Here is a 17,042-nt window from a genome sequence, read left to right on the forward strand (position 1 = left end):
CATCCGCAGGTGGTCTTCTCATTACCTCAGCGACAGCACCGGGCAAGAGGTCATGTTTCCAGTGGGGCGTGTTTGTCCGTCCTTTTGTTAGATTACTCAAAAAATACCAGACCAATTTTCATTAAACTCGGTGGAGGGGTGTATCATGGTCCAAATTGGACTCATGGACTTGGACTCGTTACATTTTGGAGAGGATCCGAATCACGGCACGGGGCCACAAGCCGATCAAACGCGGTCGGCCATTTACCTCCATTCGTTTTTTGGACTAGGATTACGCAAAAACTATCAGACCGATTTCATGATGCGTCATGGAGGGTTGTCGCATGGGCCAATTTAGAACCCATTAAATTCTGGAGCGCATCCAATTCACGGGCCAGCATGTCCTGCTTGCGCGTGCAGAGCCACAAAATGCATTCATGGGCGGAGATCTGTGCTCTCCAAGCACCATTTCTAGTTGATGTATGAGATGTCATTGATGTTGGATCAAGTTGGATGCAGAGAGACTTTACATGTGTACAAAACATTAAAGGTGATCTGTAGATGATCTCCAGTGATGCCAATTACATCACTATGTGACTAAATACCAAAGCGACACTCTAAAATGGAAGCAGGTAGAGTTATCGTTAAAATATTTATTCCACTGATTTGGTTCCAGGACAGATTATTTTAGGCCTCGGAGAATGTGACCAAACAATCAAGCCTATCAGCAATGACATTTTATAACAGTTTATAAATTTTAATCCATGTAAGTGTAATATTTATATAAAAAAAATATGTACCTCGAACATGTGGAACAAATTAAGATGAATATCTGGATCAATCATTGTTGATGAAGATTGAATTAGAAAAGACAACCAAAGCGAAACATGCTGTAGTTTCTACACAAAGGAAATGGAACATTTATGCTTAATCGGAAAACTCGACATGTGACTATAAATACACAACTTTTCAATGTACTGTAGCTGTGATGCCTATGGTGACCGTCACTATGTGCATACAGTAAAATTCAGAGGATGTACAGTATCTAAGAACGGCACAGCTTTACCCCCCCCCCCCCCCCCCAACAAAAAAAAAAAAATAACAGCTAAACCTTAATCAATATGACAAAAAGAGCCCTGGAATAAACAAGCAGTTTAATTTGTTGCATAGCAAAAATACATGAAGCAAATGGCCTTTCAAGGCAATCTAATTTAATTTCTCAAAAGTTATTATAAATGATTACTGAGAGATAGGGTATTGAGACTGGTTCTGACATGCAAAAAAATAAAATAAAACACTTTTAAAGTTACTGTAAATGATTAGAAACAAAAGAAGTGATCATACCCAAAATAAATGTTCAAAAAGACAATCACCACACACCTTTAACGTGACACTGATTTCAGGCTCTATCAGTGACAAAGATCTTTATTGGCATCCCCAATCCCTGCCCTGTTCAAAAGCTAGAAGCGGATGTTGAGCACACCACTTACAAAGCAGCACCTGTGGAAAGGAGTTACTGTACACACAACCCTTGTATCCTGGTTTTGGAGGCGAGGTAGCTAACACTGCAGAATCGGCAAGGCTGTCCTTGTTGTGTCTTTAATTATCGTTGGTTCAATAGTCATTACAGAGATAGGATAAGTGGATACAGAAATTGGTTGTATCAAAACTCTTTCGGAATAGAAAATAATTATGCCAATGAAAGCATTTTCAATCCATGTCCTCAATAGCACCATACCATGTTGTATAAAACATAAAAAATAAGCAAGCAACTTAAGTGGTGAAAGTGATGTTCTCATCTTACAAACAGCAGTTAATGACTTATTTTAAAGCATTCGTAATCACAACAAACCTTTGGCAGTAATTTATAAAAGCTTGCATCAGTTGGTTGGATCGTTGTACCTTAACATTGTACTTAGCTCCTCAATGTAAAACGCCTTGCTCCTCTATCAGGAATGCAAGCAATGTTTCTAAATCCAATTCTTACTTTGTTTCTCCCAAACATTCATCTAACGTACATTGTGGGCAATAAGAAACCTAGTAGGATGTCTTGAAAATGGTTGGAAAGGCACAATAAATATCTCACCACGAGGCCTGATTGGTCCGCAGTGCTGTATTTACAAAGGGGCTGATTGCATCAGCTGTCAGTTCAAGAGTCTCAGGATTCTCTTCAATGCATCCCTGTTGTTGGATTTATAAGAAGCACACAGGCCCGATATCGATACCAAACTCCTGGTCTGAGCCACCAATGTCCACAGGGGCAATATCCACAATGGGAAGTCTCGCCGTTTTCTGTGTCCTGTATTCAAACACTGTCTTGCCCCAGTTGCCATTGGCCTGCTGTGAAAAGAAAGACAGGGGACATCTTGTCAGTTAAGATCTTAGGAAGACATGTAGCTTACAACTGGCCATAGTTTTGACCAAATTAATGTTTTAATTGTGTTAGTTACTTGTAAGCGGAGTCTTTACAATTATTTTAAATGTGCTCTCCACTTTGTTCTTGTGAGATCCCCAAAATAAATGGGTCACCACTAAAGAGAGCTATGATGACCCTTAAGAAATAAGTCAAAACCCTTAACCCTGTCCCAACCCACAGGCTGAGAAACCCCTGGCGTCAGATGAGGACACTCACTGAGCAACTGTCCTCCAGAACTGTGTATCTGAAGCGGTTGTTCCCCTCAGCTCTGAGCTCCAGGTCGTTGGAGCCCTTGAGGACCACGGCCTTCTTCAGGTTCCCGCTCGTCTCGTCCTTGTAGCCAATGGTGTTCTTGCAGTGGTAGGTGATGGTTTGGGAGGCCTCTTTGGAGAGCAGACGGATGAAGGTCATCTGGACCGTGACAGAATTGGCAGGCTGGTCTTTGTTACCATAGGCGAACTGTGGACAAGTTGAGAGGAAAGAGCACGGTAATGTAATTGTTCCGATTGCCTCAGCTGTTCATTGAAATGAGTTTGTCAATTTACTTTGTAGAGGACATTGGTCAATGGCTTATGGTCCATGGTGGAGCCAAGAGCTTACTGTACATCATTGGATTGTGAAAAATTATACTGTATAGGAACACTGTTTTTGTCTTCTGAGACTTAGAACAAACACCTTGTGAGTCATGTTTGCCAGTGTTCTGTTGTTCCCCCATCATTCACCATCATATCATATTGGAAAACCCCACAGTACTAATGTAGCTACATGTTCATCTGGATTTTCTTACTTGTGTTCCACGACTGATGTCGGCTCCGAACCACACCAGCTTGTTCTTGGAGGAGGTCCACCACACTTTGCGAGGTACGCTGGCGGGATTGGCCGAGATGCAGGTCTCTCCTGTATCCATGTTACAGTGGACTTTGATGGCGTCCTCAGCACTTCCTTGGTTGGGGTCCACCCAGTATTCACCTAGAAACAGAGAAGCAGTGGGATTTAGCTAGTTCTGTTTTGTCCCGTGTTAAATTAAGCATATCTATCCATCAATGCGTGTCTACTGTTTAGTTTACTACAATTCAGAGGTAGCCTTATCTACTTTCACAGAATTCAGCTGTTCCGCTCACACCACTGACCTGCTTGATGCTAGAATTGACAATTGGATTAAGAAATGTCTGAGCTAGCACAATATGGGCTCTCCCAGGTCAGCGTAATGGTGTCCGAAGACCATTACGTTGACATGTACCTCTGAAGGATCATTCCCAATGGAGGTTTCAACTCACCGCTCTTCTTCAGCGGGTAGCACTGCTTCAGGTCCTCGCAGGTCCTGGCGGGGTGCTTCCTGCTGCCGTCGGGGCTGCGCATGCTGTCGATCTGGCTGCTGAGCGCCTTGAGGGTGGCCTGGACGCCCGGGTCAGCCTGGATGGCGTCGGAGGAGTTGCTGTTGGGCAGAGCCTCGTCCTCGCTGAACTCGGGAGGGGGAGGGGGGCCGGCGTCGTAATCATGGCCGCCGAACAAATCGTCCATGGCGGCGGTGGGGGGTCCGGGAGACCCAGGGTGACCCTGTGGGCCAGGCTCTCCAGGGGGTCCCTAGGAGTAGGAGAATCGAGTAAAAGAGTTGAGTAAAAAAAAATTTTTTTGTAAAACTTTTATTTGTGCACTGAGGTTTCTTTAACATACTGCACCTCTGGTCCAATGTCGCCACTGATTCCACGAGTTCCAGGTGGTCCCATAGGTCCAGGCTGTCCAGTGTACCCTTCCTTTCCTGGTGGCCCGATTGGTCCAGGGGGTCCCTATAAAGCATCATGACAAACTCAAATTTAACCAGATCCAGTGAGTCTACAGTACATGAAAAGTCCCAAGATGACATAGCTGAGGAGGCACATAGCTCAGGAGGTAGAGCGGCCGGCTGGAGATCAAAAGGTCGCCGGTTCGATCCCAGTGTCCTTGAGCAAGACACTGAACCCCAAAATCGCTCACGTGCGGCACGGTGGCGCAGTACTTAGCACTGTCACCTCACAACAAGAAGGTCCTGAGCTGTGTGGAGTTTCCATACTCTCCATGTATTCGCAAGGTTTCCCCCATAAAGAACAAAGAATATGAAAAACATGCGGAGGAATAGATCGCTAACGCTGTCCGTCTTTGACGAAGACGGACAGCAGAACGTGATTGGTCCCGGGGCGCTGGTTACTGTCTGCTCCCGGCTGCCCTTGGAGGAAGGACAACGGGATGGGTGTTTGAGATTGTGTGCTTGTGTGTGTGTTGGCGCTGCCGTCTCCCTACACTGTGTGATGTGCGTTTCCTTGCGTGACAATAAAGGATCTTTTTTGTTTGTTTGAATTCTAGATTTGTTGAGCAGATCCAACTGACGTATGAAGTGTCCAGATGCTAAAACAGATGGATTGATCTCTGCCAAACGTCTGACTATGTTTACAGCTTGGAAGATCTTTAAGAAGCACACATACCCTTTGGCCACTTGGCCCGGTGATTCCAGATGCTCCCTGCTCACCTGTTGTACCCTAAAAACAAAGGAGAGATTTTTAGTAAGACCGCTGGGAGACGGTGTGCTCATATAAACGATCGTCCAAAGACGTCTCATTTCACTCACTGGTGGACCAGGAAGACCCTGCAGGCCGGTGAAGCCTCTGTGTCCCTTCTGTCCTCTCTCTCCATGGTCTCCAAGGTCCCCCTTATCACCCCTCGGTCCTTGTGGCCCCTGCGACCAAGCGGAGGAAGTGGACATGACTTACTGAGCAAGAAAACTTGTGGTTCTGTGCTTTACTATACAATACCCAAGAGGCTATTACAACCTAATTCAAACCTAAGCTTTAGTGATTATCATTGATTGAACCCATATGCTTTTCTATATGGGGACAGGCAATCCAATTACTTGGATATCTACGCAGATATTGAATGCCGGCTTTAAACTGTTAAGACCTCCTGTTAAAGTTTATATCTGTTTATATCTGACAATTTTCATCATTTGTATTGATCACAGTCTTACCGTTAAGCCTCTTTTCCCAGCTGAGCCAGGTGGTCCAAGAGGCCCTCGAGATCCCTGCAGACGGAACACACATCAGTACTGTTACTGGTCTGACAATAACTATGTTTTGATGAACAAATATACAGTGTACAGTATGTCATAGAAACGTAAGACAATTTCATAATACATACCGCATCTCCTCTCTTGCCGGCACCTCCTGGTGCACCGACTGGACCTGGAGAGCCAGGAAGTCCAGTGCTGCCAACCAGACCTTCTGGACCATGGTCACCACGAGCTCCCTGTAGAATGGAATAGAATAGTCAAAATTATTTTATTAGTCAAAATTCTTTACTGCGATTTTTGGTCAAGGATAATGCGTAAAAATGCAGGAGGTACTATGGCCAAGTTCATGTTCTGTTCTTACCCTCATACCCAGAACCCCATCCTTGCCTGGTGGCCCATCTGACCCAGCTGGCCCCTGGGAGAAATCAGTTAGTTAATTGTTAATTGATTACTAATGCACACATCACACCTGCTTAATGCTGACGATGACCTGTTTGTAGGGTGATGGGCTGTGCTGTCACTGCAAAAGTTTGCACAGTTTCAATGGTGTACTCTAACATCAGGTTATGCGCCATGATGAACAAAAAGCAAGTAAAACTCATTACAAATAATTGATATGCTTTTTAGTCCTCTATTTCATATATTCAATATTGCCAAGATCCTTTTTGGTACCATAACAGTTAAGTCTCGTTGTTTCAGTACTTGGGTGTCCCAATCAAAAGACCAATAATAGGATCTCAACCAAGGGAAAAGGTATGAGACAACGTACGTCAGGACCCGCGTCGCCACGAGGGCCGTTTGCTCCCGGAGTACCGAGGGGGCCAGGGGGGCCTTTGTCTCCCTGAGGTCCTGGAGTTCCCTGTTTCCCTGGAGGACCCTAAGAAGACAACAGAAACTCAGTGTCTGGCAATGGAGAATGTTGCAGGCGCAGGACACAGTGTTAAAACAGTGCAGTGCTGCTGTGAAGAATCAGATTGTTTATTGCCATTGTACTTTTACATGCATAGGATTTTTGTCCGACACTGTGGTGCTTACAACAAAACAACAATGGACAGGTAGTAGTGCAATTGGACTACAAAGAGTCAAAAGTTGCAGGGGGCGGGGGAGAGAGTCAGAGGGGAGCCATGTTTATAAGGTTGATGGCCGTGGGGAAAAAACTGTTCCTGTGACTAACAGTTTTAGAGCAACCCTCCTGCAGATCATTAGCCGAAGCGCCCAGACCTGTAAAGGACTTGCAGTGATGGGCAGAAATCTGGGTTCTGTACATACCGCTGGTCCTGGAAGTCCCAGCATGCCGCGCTCTCCCCTCTGACCAGGAAGACCCACAATGCCTCTCTGTCCTGTAGTTCCTGACGGACCCGGAGGGCCGTCGGGACCCTGTGGAAGAAATCCATCCAATCAGAACACTTCACATTGACAAACCTGAGGTTTGACCTCAGGCTGAGTCTCAACAGTCTGATCGAGTTTTCACCTCAATACCTTAAACCTGCATTCAATGCTCATCTTCTGCGGTCAGTCTCCAATGATTTTACAGTACTTGATTATATCAGGCCACCAGCCTATTGCTTTGGCTTATCCAGTCCTTTCAGATCAGTGATCAATAAAGGCAGACAACTGCACACAATTGAGATGCATAGCCCTTATCTCCTTTCCTAGTATCGGTCCTCCATGACCACTGCTCCGGCTAGATCGAAGCATGTCAGAATTGTGGACTTCTGCCGAGCCCATTCAGGTATTATCGTCGAAGAGAAAGGGGACAACAAAAAGAAGCCATTTGGGTGTTGACACAGGCTTGCTAGTTTACCGTGGGTCCGTCCTCCCCCGAGTCTCCTTTGTCTCCCGGGCTTCCGGAGGGGCCGGCTGGTCCTCTCTCTCCTTGTCTTCCGGGGGATCCGTGGTCTCCACGGAGACCAGCGGGGCCCTCTTTCCCAGGAAGACCGAGGGGCCCGGGTTCACCCACGGGACCCTGTTCGAGACGGCCAGCATAGTTATTACTTGGAACTCAACTCTATAGGTGAGGTCATGGAAGTCTATCAAGATCATATGAAGTCATTGCTGAATTTACTTTTAATATGATTCATTAGGTTATGATAGTGAATGCACTTACAGTGGATCCGGGTGGGCCAACTCTGCCTGCAGATCCCGGGAAACCAGTAGGCCCCTAACAGGACGAGGAAGAGATCATCCACAGACTTAAATGCTTTCTAGGTAGATTCAGTGTGTGAAAACATATTGATGGTATCTTGTTGCGGTCACAAAACATTTGAGAAAGAGATTAAATGACTTACCGATGCTCCTTGAGTTCCTCTGCCTCCCTTGAGTCCTGCCACGCCTCCAGGGCCCTGCACAGAAATATAACCTCAGCTGGAATAGTTCCTTATCCCTCAAAGCACCTCACAAGCCCCGTGAGAACATTCTGATCTCGCGAGCTCACATTCTGTCTCTTTCCACAGATCAGTCTGGGAAAGCTCAGACAGTTTGGGCCTGAACAGAATTTGGTCGGGCCAATCAGCGTACTGGGAACTACTAACAGCTACGGCCGTGGCTTAGGTAAGATGACAGCGTGAAGCCCAGGATAAATAGTTCATCCAATCACCTGCCTGTATTATTATTATTTTTAATTTTTTTTTTTTTTCTTTTTGTGTGAAAGTGCCTGCCCTTTTCCAAACAGTTTTCAACTGAGCTTTCCCAGATAGCTGTGTGAGACAAACCATCTGGCAAAATGTCCGGCTCGGCCTGCGACTGCAGTCATGTTTGTACAAAATGTATCCAATAAAATGTAGAAACTCACGGGAGGCCCGTGGGACCCAGACAAGCCCTGTGGTCCTGGAGACCCGGCGTCCCCCTTCTGACCCGGCTCACCAGGCTCCCCCTTGACTCCTGGCTGACCATCAGGACCCTGGAGGAGGACAATAGAAGCATGGGGGCTTTATTGCTCAGTAGAGTATAGATATAACATACAGCACTGTAATAGAAGTTCTAAATATACGGGTATTAAAGGGATGCTAATACTTTTTAACCCTTTAATGTATTTTTCGCCATCACGAAAATGGGAAATTGATTTCCCTTCAACAGCAAAATAATGAGATTAATGTCTACATCCCAAATGCATCAAGGCACATAAAAGACAACTTACAGGTACTCCGGCAAATCCAACAGCACCGATTGGGCCAGGGTCACCTCTAGCTCCCTAGGAAAGTGAAATATCAGAAGCTCAGTATGCAATAGAAAAGGACCATGAGATGTTTTGAAATGAGTTGCAAACTCTTATTGTGAAAGTCAACCTACAGGCACTCCTCTTGATCCTGGGGGTCCGTGTGGCCCTTTGGGGCCAGGCTCACCCTGCATTGAGAAAACCACAAGAATCCATTCATTTCAATCTGAAACTTACAGCTGTGTAGCAATGAGTCACACTTTATTTTTTGGGGCCAGTTTACAGTTCATGTATGTATTACAGTATAATAATCCTGGATTTGAATTACTGCAAAGTTACCATCAACATTCTTATTTCGTTACCTTTTCCCCACTGGGTCCATTGGGTCCATGTGGGCCTACTGGACCAGGAAGACCCTGTTGCGAGAAAAAGCCTAGTTTAGAAAGTGGATTTATCAACACCATCTTGCTCAATAAATGCTTGTCTGACAGAACATGCTGTGACAAGTACCAGGCTAGCACCCTGAAGAATAATTCATCCATCAAGTGTCTTTTTTGTGCAGTCTCACAATACAGATAAGCTGTCTGAAGTGCAAGGCGACTGTTTGAATATCATAGATCGTCAGATAAAACATCTTGTTCAGTTTTTCATGTTCAAAAACATCATTCTCATTTTTGTGAGATGGCATGTGACACGACAGTGTCCATGTTTGATATTCTACAGTATATGTGTGTGACTCAAATCACAGCAAAGGGAAAGGTGTGTGTTAAGTCCACTTACCCTGGCACCATCGTTTCCAGCTGTACCTTCAGATCCTTTCTCCCCAATGGTCCCCTACGGTGACGGAAAAGTGAATGTTAGTTAGTAGTAATGAATAGAATAGAATAGAATGTCTTTATTGTCATTGTAGCAAGGTACAACGAAATTAAATTAGCCTCAACTTGAGTGCGCTGGACAACATACATCACAGTGTGCGGACAACATCACAATACACAGACAACATCACACAATAAGAATATAATATAATGAATTGCTAATTGCTAATTAATTGGTTCTATTGAAAGTATTTGAGGAAATATTTCAGCTCAAATCTCACACTGGTGGAAGATGAGACGGGCATGAATACTTACTCTATCACCTTTGGGCCCAGGAGGTCCCGAAATCCCTCTCTCTCCTGGCATCCCCTGAAGACCTGGAGGACCAAGGTCACCAACAGCTCCAGGTGGACCAGGACTACCCTTTGGAGAAAAAGCAGAGGCTTGTCATCAGATATTTCATATATAAAGGCTACTGTAAAATACTTGAAACACACAAACCCATCTTAGCTCGGTCATCCACTAAGGGTACAGCAAAATATTGCTTAATTCTGACACTTAAAATAAATAATCTCCAATGTATACGAAGATGACATTGTGATATACCTTTGGCCCATCTGGGCCAGGTGTTCCTGGGATTCCCTTTGGTCCTTGCAAGCCGTTTGGTCCGAGTTCTCCTCTCTCACCTGGAATTCCACGTTCGCCCTGTGAAAAAATACAAAATCATGTTAGTCACACGACAGAACGCAGTTCAATGATTTTGAATATTTCAATATGATCTTGTGAAAGAGACACTTACCCTAGGTCCAATTAGACCAACAGTACCACCCTCTCCAGGAATACCCTAAAAGCAACAAAGACATGGCTCATTGTCATTGTTACAATGAGAAGAACACTTGTTTTTTATCCTCTGTCTGCCTTCCAAACTACCATGGAGGAAAAGGAAAAGAGCATTTTTTTTTAACGGTAACTCTTTTTCTCAAAGTGTCTCCAAAAATGCAGCATCTCCAGTTTTGTTTACATTGAACAATGTGTGACATTTCGCTCTTATTTCACATTCAGTGATATTTTTCCAAACTCACCAGGTCACCTGGTTTCCCTGACTCTCCAGGGGGTCCTGGTTGTCCGGGTAAACCCTAAAAAATGAAACCAACATTGCGCCTTTAGATCGGAACACCTCCGTAGTCTGCAGTGGATTTGCAGTTGAATAGGATCCACCACTTGTTTCTTCATCCACCTGGGCCATTTTGTCAACCGAAAAATATGAATACAAAACAAAAGAAAAACAACAACACACCTGGAAACCATTCACTCCAGGGGGTCCCTGTTCTCCTCTGTCACCAGCAACACCCTGTGAATGAAATACAGCCATTTCAATAACCATAATCTAGTCACAACAGCTCTAGAGTCATGAAAGCCTGTACCTAACTAGCTGTGACTTACTGCTGGGCCAGCAGGGCCAGAAGGGCCGACTTCTCCATCTTTCCCAGGAGGACCCTGGGAAATGAAAACATCATCAGTTAATGTAGGTCAAGCAAACTTTGTCTGCACATTGATGGCCTCTCCACCAGCAGAGGTAAATACACCTTTATCCATTTTACCTTTATTTATACTGAAAATTAAACTGATTAGTTAACATTGTACTCATTTGTAGTGTCGCTGAGTAATTACATCATTAAAACATCATGAAACAATACCTCATAAACAAGAATAAACACAATTACATGAACAAGAATCAATAAACAATAAAAAAAAATGTACATTTTCAGAAATGTTTAAAACAGTTACAAACTGTATTGACCTGCTTGGTCACCGATGTCGTAAACCGACCCATGGGCGACACTCAAGTACAGTACCTAGTTTCAATATGCCTTGCAGGGCATTTCATGAGTCAGGGGCACAGAATCAGAGGGCAGATCTACCAAGTGCAGTACAAACTCTCGGTGCTCTAAGCGTAAGCCATTCGTTGGATCGTGTATCTTAGGGTCCAGAGGAAGTGATGTAATATGGACAATCCCCAATTATGGCTTTATTGTTTATAAAAACAGACGGCAGTCAGTACAATTCTCGTCTCTCTGCCAGAGAAGACCACCCAACCCTACAGAATACAATGGTGAGTATTATAACTATCACTGGCAATACATCTGATGGTTGAATTATAACAGTCTAATACACAACCATAACAGAATCTAATACACAAGCATACTCACTCTCTGCCCTGGCACTCCAGCCGATCCTTGTTCACCTGCCTTCCCTGGATCTCCCTTTAGGGTTTTAAATAAACAACATACATGAGATTACATATAAGCATACAATACTGTACAGTTCACTACAAAGTTATTGTATCTGATAGAAGGTTGAACTCGCAATCTGACATTGGCTATATGCCTGTTGTCATACATCTTATATGTCAAACGTTGAGTTTTGTGACTGCAGCCTTACGTTGAAGCCCTTTGGTCCAGGGATGCCCATGCTGCCCGCGGGACCTTTGCTTCCGATGGACCCAGCTGGTCCCGGGCGGCCGTCTTCACCTGGCGCGCCCTTCACATGAAACAAAGATATTAGCTCTTTCTTTTAATCTCTTGCTTCTTTCTGTGACAGTAATTGATGATACAGTAAGGGCATTTCACAATGGGAAGAAGGATTCTGCACCAGTCCGCCTTTTATGCGAACATGTGACCGGTTCTGGTACGCAGTCTAGCAGGCCTTCTGAGAAGGTGGTTTGTGGACTAATGCTCATCGCAATAAGCGTCTATTGACTAACTCATAACAACATTAACATAGCTTCATCGTCCAAGCCGAAGAGAAGTGTTTTGTACGGTCACTGTTGCCATGCATTCCTGCAGTCTGGAATGCAAGCAGTCGGCAAGAAGCGACTTGTAGTGTGAAAACAAGGAGGAGGGGTTCGCCACAGGCCGACTGATGCAGATCCGGCCCACATGATGGTGCTCTAGTGTGAAAGGCCCTTGGAATTGATTGTGCCGGCCTAACCTACCAGAGGTCCAGGTTTGCCCTCAGCTCCTTGAACTCCAGGAGTGCCGGTCAGACCCTAATAAGAAAAAGAAAATAAAAAAACAATGAAAATCGGCTTGTAGGGACTTGTAAAACCTTCCAGGGACAAGGTAAAAAGGTTTATGTGGTTTATGAAGGGATGAATGGTTAAAGATTAGGGCTGGACAGGTAGCTGGACAGTTGTCTAAGGCAGGCAAGGCTATTCCAACATTACCCTTGCTCCTGGCAGACCAGGCTCTCCAGTGCGTCCAGGGTCACCTCCAGAACCTTTCGGACCCGGCGGCCCTGAGGTTCCGCGGTCTCCTACAGCCCCCTTCAAATGAACCAGAACCCTTGATTAGAGGATGGTCTCTGTATACTTTTGTCAGACGGGTCGCTTTTGTAATTGATTGGTTAACACAAAATTCTGGGCCCTATACATTAACAATCTCTGGGCCCCCCACTCTGGGCCCCCCACTCTTTCTCTTTTCCCCACCCCGGGATGACTCTCCCCCGGGACAACTCTTTCTCCCCCCGCCCCCCCCCCTACTGGATGACTCCCTAAAGGGCCCCCTCCCTACTGGAGCCCTGGGTAATCAGTTCCACATCCCACCTCCCCAGAAGCCCATGGGTTAACATACCCTACTGTACACTGAGCATAGATACCTACTGTACAGTAAGTAGAGAAGCAAAATAGGTGTGTAAAATGTCCCCCGCAACATAACGATCACTTCTTGAGCATTGATATTTCATGACTCTACCTTGGGGCCAGGCAATCCATCAGCACCAGGAAATCCTCTGTTACCAGGAGCACCCTGAAAAAGAAATGTACATTTAATACTTAACCTAATGATGTTGAGCACATGTTGTGCACAGGGGTGGTGTCGTTTCCAACTTACTGGAGCGTTTACAATAAGATTAAATATCCCATTAAAATGCGATTCACCCACACGCCAGGGCACCTGTTGGTATACACAATCACACGGAGGCAGTTCGGTGGTGACTCACTCTCTCTCCAACGGGTCCAAGCGGGCCCACTGACCCAGAATCGCCCCGGGTGCCTCTCTTGCCCTCCTCACCCTGAGGTCCGAGCACTCCTTGGGAACCAGGAGAACCCTAAGACAATAGGACAATAAAACATCCTCCAAATCAGCAAATGTTGTAAAAAGGCTCAATTAGACACCAATTTTTGACGTAAGAATCAACTTTGATCTACTATATGAGAGAATGGTTCATATTTGTAGCAGTCCAACGTACAGTATATTGTCAAGCTCTCGCCTCTAAATGCCATTCATGTTGGATATTATATTGTCTTACAAATAAGTACCACAAGACTACAAAAAAATGACGAGCCACATAAATGCACTGTCATCATAACATTTGGGCTTACAGGTTCTCCTTTGGGTCCAGAATCTCCTTTGAACCCAGGGATGCCCACATCTCCCTAGAACAGAGACATGAGAAGACACAAATTAACATCCTCGCAATTCCTTTGATAAAACCTATTTATGGCGTCAGCATGTCTGCTGTGGTGGTGGTGGTGTGTGTGTGTAGTGGGGGGGGGGGGGGCATGAAACCCAGAGTCTGAAAGTCATAGTCTGATAGTCACACCTGATGGAAAAGTCAACCTATTAGCATATTATAGATATGCAGAAGATGAGGGATGGATGAGAGAGAGGGATAAGGGATGGATGAGAGAGAGGGAGAGAACATTGAACAAGTGGGTGGCATCAGACCTGGGGGGTCGAAGTACTATTTGAAACCCTTTCAATTACTTCGGCGTTGGCTAGAGCCTGCCTGGTACAGTTGGGTTTATACAGCCAGCAGGAGCTACATTACCAATTGGCCTTTGATGCCGGGCTGTCCGGTGCTCCCTTGTGGTCCTGGTGGACCAGCAGGTCCGAGGTGGCCACCCGCCCCCTGTGTGCCAATATTACCCTACAGAGAACAAACACCTTTCAGTTTACAATGAATATGCAAAGTGTTCCATCTCTGGGTACAGGACTGTACATTGATACCACTGATACCGTTATATAATTTAGACATATCAAAAAGTGCCACTGGACATCAACGTACCACTGGACCTTTGCTGCCCGGACCTCCATCTGTTCCTGTGGGTCCCTGCAAATGGGAAATGCACAGTATTTGATTAGCGTGTGTGTGTGTGTGTGTGTGTGTGTGTGTGTGTGTGTGTGTGTGTGTGTGTGTGTGTGTGAGAGAGAGAGAGAGAGAGAGAGAGAGAAAGAAAAGTGTGTGTGTGTGTGTGTGTGTGTGTGTGTGAGAGAGAGAGAGAGAGAGAGAGAGAGAGAGAGAGAGAGTGTTTGGGTGTGTGTGTGTGTTTGTGTTTGTGTGTGTGTGTGTGTGTGTGTTCTTGCGTGCGGGGTTGCATGCGTGTGTGTGTGTGTGTGAGTGTTTATGTGTGTTTGCGTGGGTGTGCAAGTCCAGTATACTGTATATTAGCATAGCATGTTTGTTATGGAGTGTGCAGTGAGATGTACAGTAAGACGCTCACGCTCATGCCAGCTGGTCCAGATCGGCCCAGATGTCCGGTCTCACCCCTCTGACCCTGTTGACCCTCAGGGCCTCGGACCCCTGTGGGGCCGGATTGACCCTAAGGAGAGCAACGCTAGCCGTCAAGTCTCAGTTTCAATATCAACAAGTCCCTGACCATTTACAGTGCCTAAAGTACAGTGCCAAGAGTCGACATGGTGGATCGGCACAACATTATCATATTGGGGACTTAAACAGGCACTAATATGAATTATTTGATATGAATTCTCTTTCTTGCCTTCATTCCTGGAGTTCCTGGATATCCCGGTGGTCCATTCATGCCCAAGGGGCCCTGAAAGAATCAAACATGAGGTCAATTTAGAGTATTATTTCACATAGTACTAAAGGGAGTTGATCATCTGGATTGAAAGTAGTAGCCGTTGTTAATTCAATTTCAAACATGACTACGCTATTATATGGACCATTTACAAGCATTTTGCATGGTCTTCATACACAATAGTGGTTGTCATTTTAGCTCTAGCACGTTAATGTATCTCTGCCTTTCTTACCGATGGGCCTGGTTTGCCGAAGTTGCCAGATGCACCTCGCATACCCTAGAAGACAAAAAAATAAAAATCTTAAATTTGTTGAATTTCTCCTTCGTTAGACAGTTTTGAATGCACTGTTAATTCCATTGTGTGTGTATTTGTGTATTTTGAAACCTGAAAAGTACAAAAGGCAAATAAACTTGACAACATGACAAACACTCTCTTACTGGTGCTCCACTGGGTCCTGACCGGCCTCTCTCTCCAGGCATTCCAGAAGGACCCTACATCGGACAATATAATATTATTATTATTATTATTAGTAGTAGTAGTAGTATTAGTAGTAATAGTAGTAGTAGTAGTAGTAGTAGTAGTAGTAGTAGTAGTAGTAATAGTAGTAGTAGTAGTAGTAGCAGTAGCAGTAGCAGTAGCAGTAGTAGTAGTAGTAGTAGTAGTAGTAATAGTAGTAGTAGTAGTGGTAGTAGTAGTAGTAGTAGTAGTAGTAGTAGTTACTGTACATGTAGTAGTAGTAGTAGTTACATGTAGTAGTAGTAGTTACATGTAGTAGTAGTAGTTACATGTAATAGTGTTAGTAGTAGTAGTAGTAGTTACATGTAGTAGTACTGTAGTAGTAGTAGTAGTTACATGTAGTAGTAGTATCACTTTCACAGTAAAGCAGTACATGTAGCCTACACATTTAAAGGCAAAACTAAAAAAAAAATCCAGATATGTTTAAATATAAAACAAGTGTTCATTCACATCAATTTAATAGTCAGGGCTGTACTGCAGCCCTAAAAAGGGGTCACAGCCTGAGGTATATCTACAGTATGACTGATTATGCCCTTGTGATGACAAGGCCTCGAGTCAAAGTCACTGCATTTTGCCAACTAGCATTACTCACGACTACATTACTCACGACTACATTTTGGAAGAAGATGATTCATTTCCTATTACAGGCATTGTAAAGGTAATCAAATGACCATATTGCCCTTCCTGGATTGAATTTGGTTGGCATCCAACTTTAAGTAATCAGAAGCGTTTTGGTTAATGAAGCATCCATAAGCCCTTAATGAAATGAGATGATATATATTGTAGATAAGTCATTGTATGCATCCTAAGATCTAACATATATAACCTTGTTTTCAACTTACCATCGGACCAGGTGCTCCAATAGAACCAGTAGGACCTGTCGCCCCCTAGTAGATCAGTCACACAATCAAAACCTTGATGATTTATACAGTAACAGTAAGAGTCATTGTGTAACAGTGACTCAATTTTATAACAAAATACAAAAATAGCGATATTTTATATGATACAGTACTATATTGTAGTATGGTAAGTAGAAAACAAAGATGGTGGTCATTATACTGTATGCATCATTAAATAGTTTGTTATTTATGATGTTTAATTTTTTACCTTTGATCCAACAGCTCCAATTTCACCCTTTAGACCCATTGGACCTCCATGACCCTGAAAGCAAAAAGTGTATATCACAAGTACTGTAGGGATCAATATTTTATTTTAGTTAAATATTTATAGATTAGATATAGAATTAGATTAGAGATTTGAAGAAATATTGGGTGACTTGGGGTAAACAAGATACAATTAATTT

The 17,042-nt window shown here is 44.3% G+C and overlaps 1 protein-coding gene across 1 annotated transcript in view; it reads right to left on the minus strand.

The window, feature by feature from the left end:
- Positions 1 to 1,120: 1,120 nt before the first annotated feature.
- The window catches only part of col5a2a (collagen, type V, alpha 2a), a 41,864-nt gene continuing 25,942 nt past the window's right edge, over positions 1,121 to 17,042 (minus strand). The window contains exons 14-54 of the mRNA XM_084451820.1: positions 16,847 to 16,900; positions 16,582 to 16,626; positions 15,661 to 15,714; positions 15,455 to 15,499; positions 15,184 to 15,237; positions 14,908 to 15,006; positions 14,472 to 14,516; positions 14,235 to 14,333; positions 13,786 to 13,839; positions 13,404 to 13,511; positions 13,157 to 13,210; positions 12,631 to 12,729; positions 12,400 to 12,453; positions 11,847 to 11,945; positions 11,615 to 11,668; positions 10,848 to 10,901; positions 10,702 to 10,755; positions 10,487 to 10,540; positions 10,204 to 10,248; positions 10,011 to 10,109; positions 9,720 to 9,827; positions 9,370 to 9,423; positions 8,952 to 9,005; positions 8,724 to 8,777; positions 8,572 to 8,625; positions 8,227 to 8,334; positions 7,724 to 7,777; positions 7,543 to 7,596; positions 7,240 to 7,401; positions 6,705 to 6,812; positions 6,205 to 6,312; positions 5,797 to 5,850; positions 5,564 to 5,671; positions 5,394 to 5,447; positions 4,998 to 5,105; positions 4,855 to 4,908; positions 4,075 to 4,182; positions 3,673 to 3,979; positions 3,183 to 3,364; positions 2,612 to 2,854; positions 1,121 to 2,319 (exon numbers count right to left, since the gene is read on the minus strand). Of these exons, the coding sequence (XP_084307946.1) occupies positions 2,173 to 2,319; positions 2,612 to 2,854; positions 3,183 to 3,364; positions 3,673 to 3,979; positions 4,075 to 4,182; positions 4,855 to 4,908; positions 4,998 to 5,105; positions 5,394 to 5,447; positions 5,564 to 5,671; positions 5,797 to 5,850; positions 6,205 to 6,312; positions 6,705 to 6,812; positions 7,240 to 7,401; positions 7,543 to 7,596; positions 7,724 to 7,777; positions 8,227 to 8,334; positions 8,572 to 8,625; positions 8,724 to 8,777; positions 8,952 to 9,005; positions 9,370 to 9,423; positions 9,720 to 9,827; positions 10,011 to 10,109; positions 10,204 to 10,248; positions 10,487 to 10,540; positions 10,702 to 10,755; positions 10,848 to 10,901; positions 11,615 to 11,668; positions 11,847 to 11,945; positions 12,400 to 12,453; positions 12,631 to 12,729; positions 13,157 to 13,210; positions 13,404 to 13,511; positions 13,786 to 13,839; positions 14,235 to 14,333; positions 14,472 to 14,516; positions 14,908 to 15,006; positions 15,184 to 15,237; positions 15,455 to 15,499; positions 15,661 to 15,714; positions 16,582 to 16,626; positions 16,847 to 16,900 (3,606 nt within the window). The 3' untranslated portion in view covers positions 1,121 to 2,172. The remainder of the gene's footprint in view (positions 2,320 to 2,611; positions 2,855 to 3,182; positions 3,365 to 3,672; positions 3,980 to 4,074; positions 4,183 to 4,854; positions 4,909 to 4,997; positions 5,106 to 5,393; positions 5,448 to 5,563; positions 5,672 to 5,796; positions 5,851 to 6,204; positions 6,313 to 6,704; positions 6,813 to 7,239; positions 7,402 to 7,542; positions 7,597 to 7,723; positions 7,778 to 8,226; positions 8,335 to 8,571; positions 8,626 to 8,723; positions 8,778 to 8,951; positions 9,006 to 9,369; positions 9,424 to 9,719; positions 9,828 to 10,010; positions 10,110 to 10,203; positions 10,249 to 10,486; positions 10,541 to 10,701; positions 10,756 to 10,847; positions 10,902 to 11,614; positions 11,669 to 11,846; positions 11,946 to 12,399; positions 12,454 to 12,630; positions 12,730 to 13,156; positions 13,211 to 13,403; positions 13,512 to 13,785; positions 13,840 to 14,234; positions 14,334 to 14,471; positions 14,517 to 14,907; positions 15,007 to 15,183; positions 15,238 to 15,454; positions 15,500 to 15,660; positions 15,715 to 16,581; positions 16,627 to 16,846; positions 16,901 to 17,042) is intronic.

This window comes from Borostomias antarcticus (genome assembly GCF_949987555.1).
Source record: "Borostomias antarcticus genome assembly, chromosome: 17".
Taxonomy (NCBI): Eukaryota; Metazoa; Chordata; class Actinopteri; order Stomiiformes; family Stomiidae; genus Borostomias; species Borostomias antarcticus.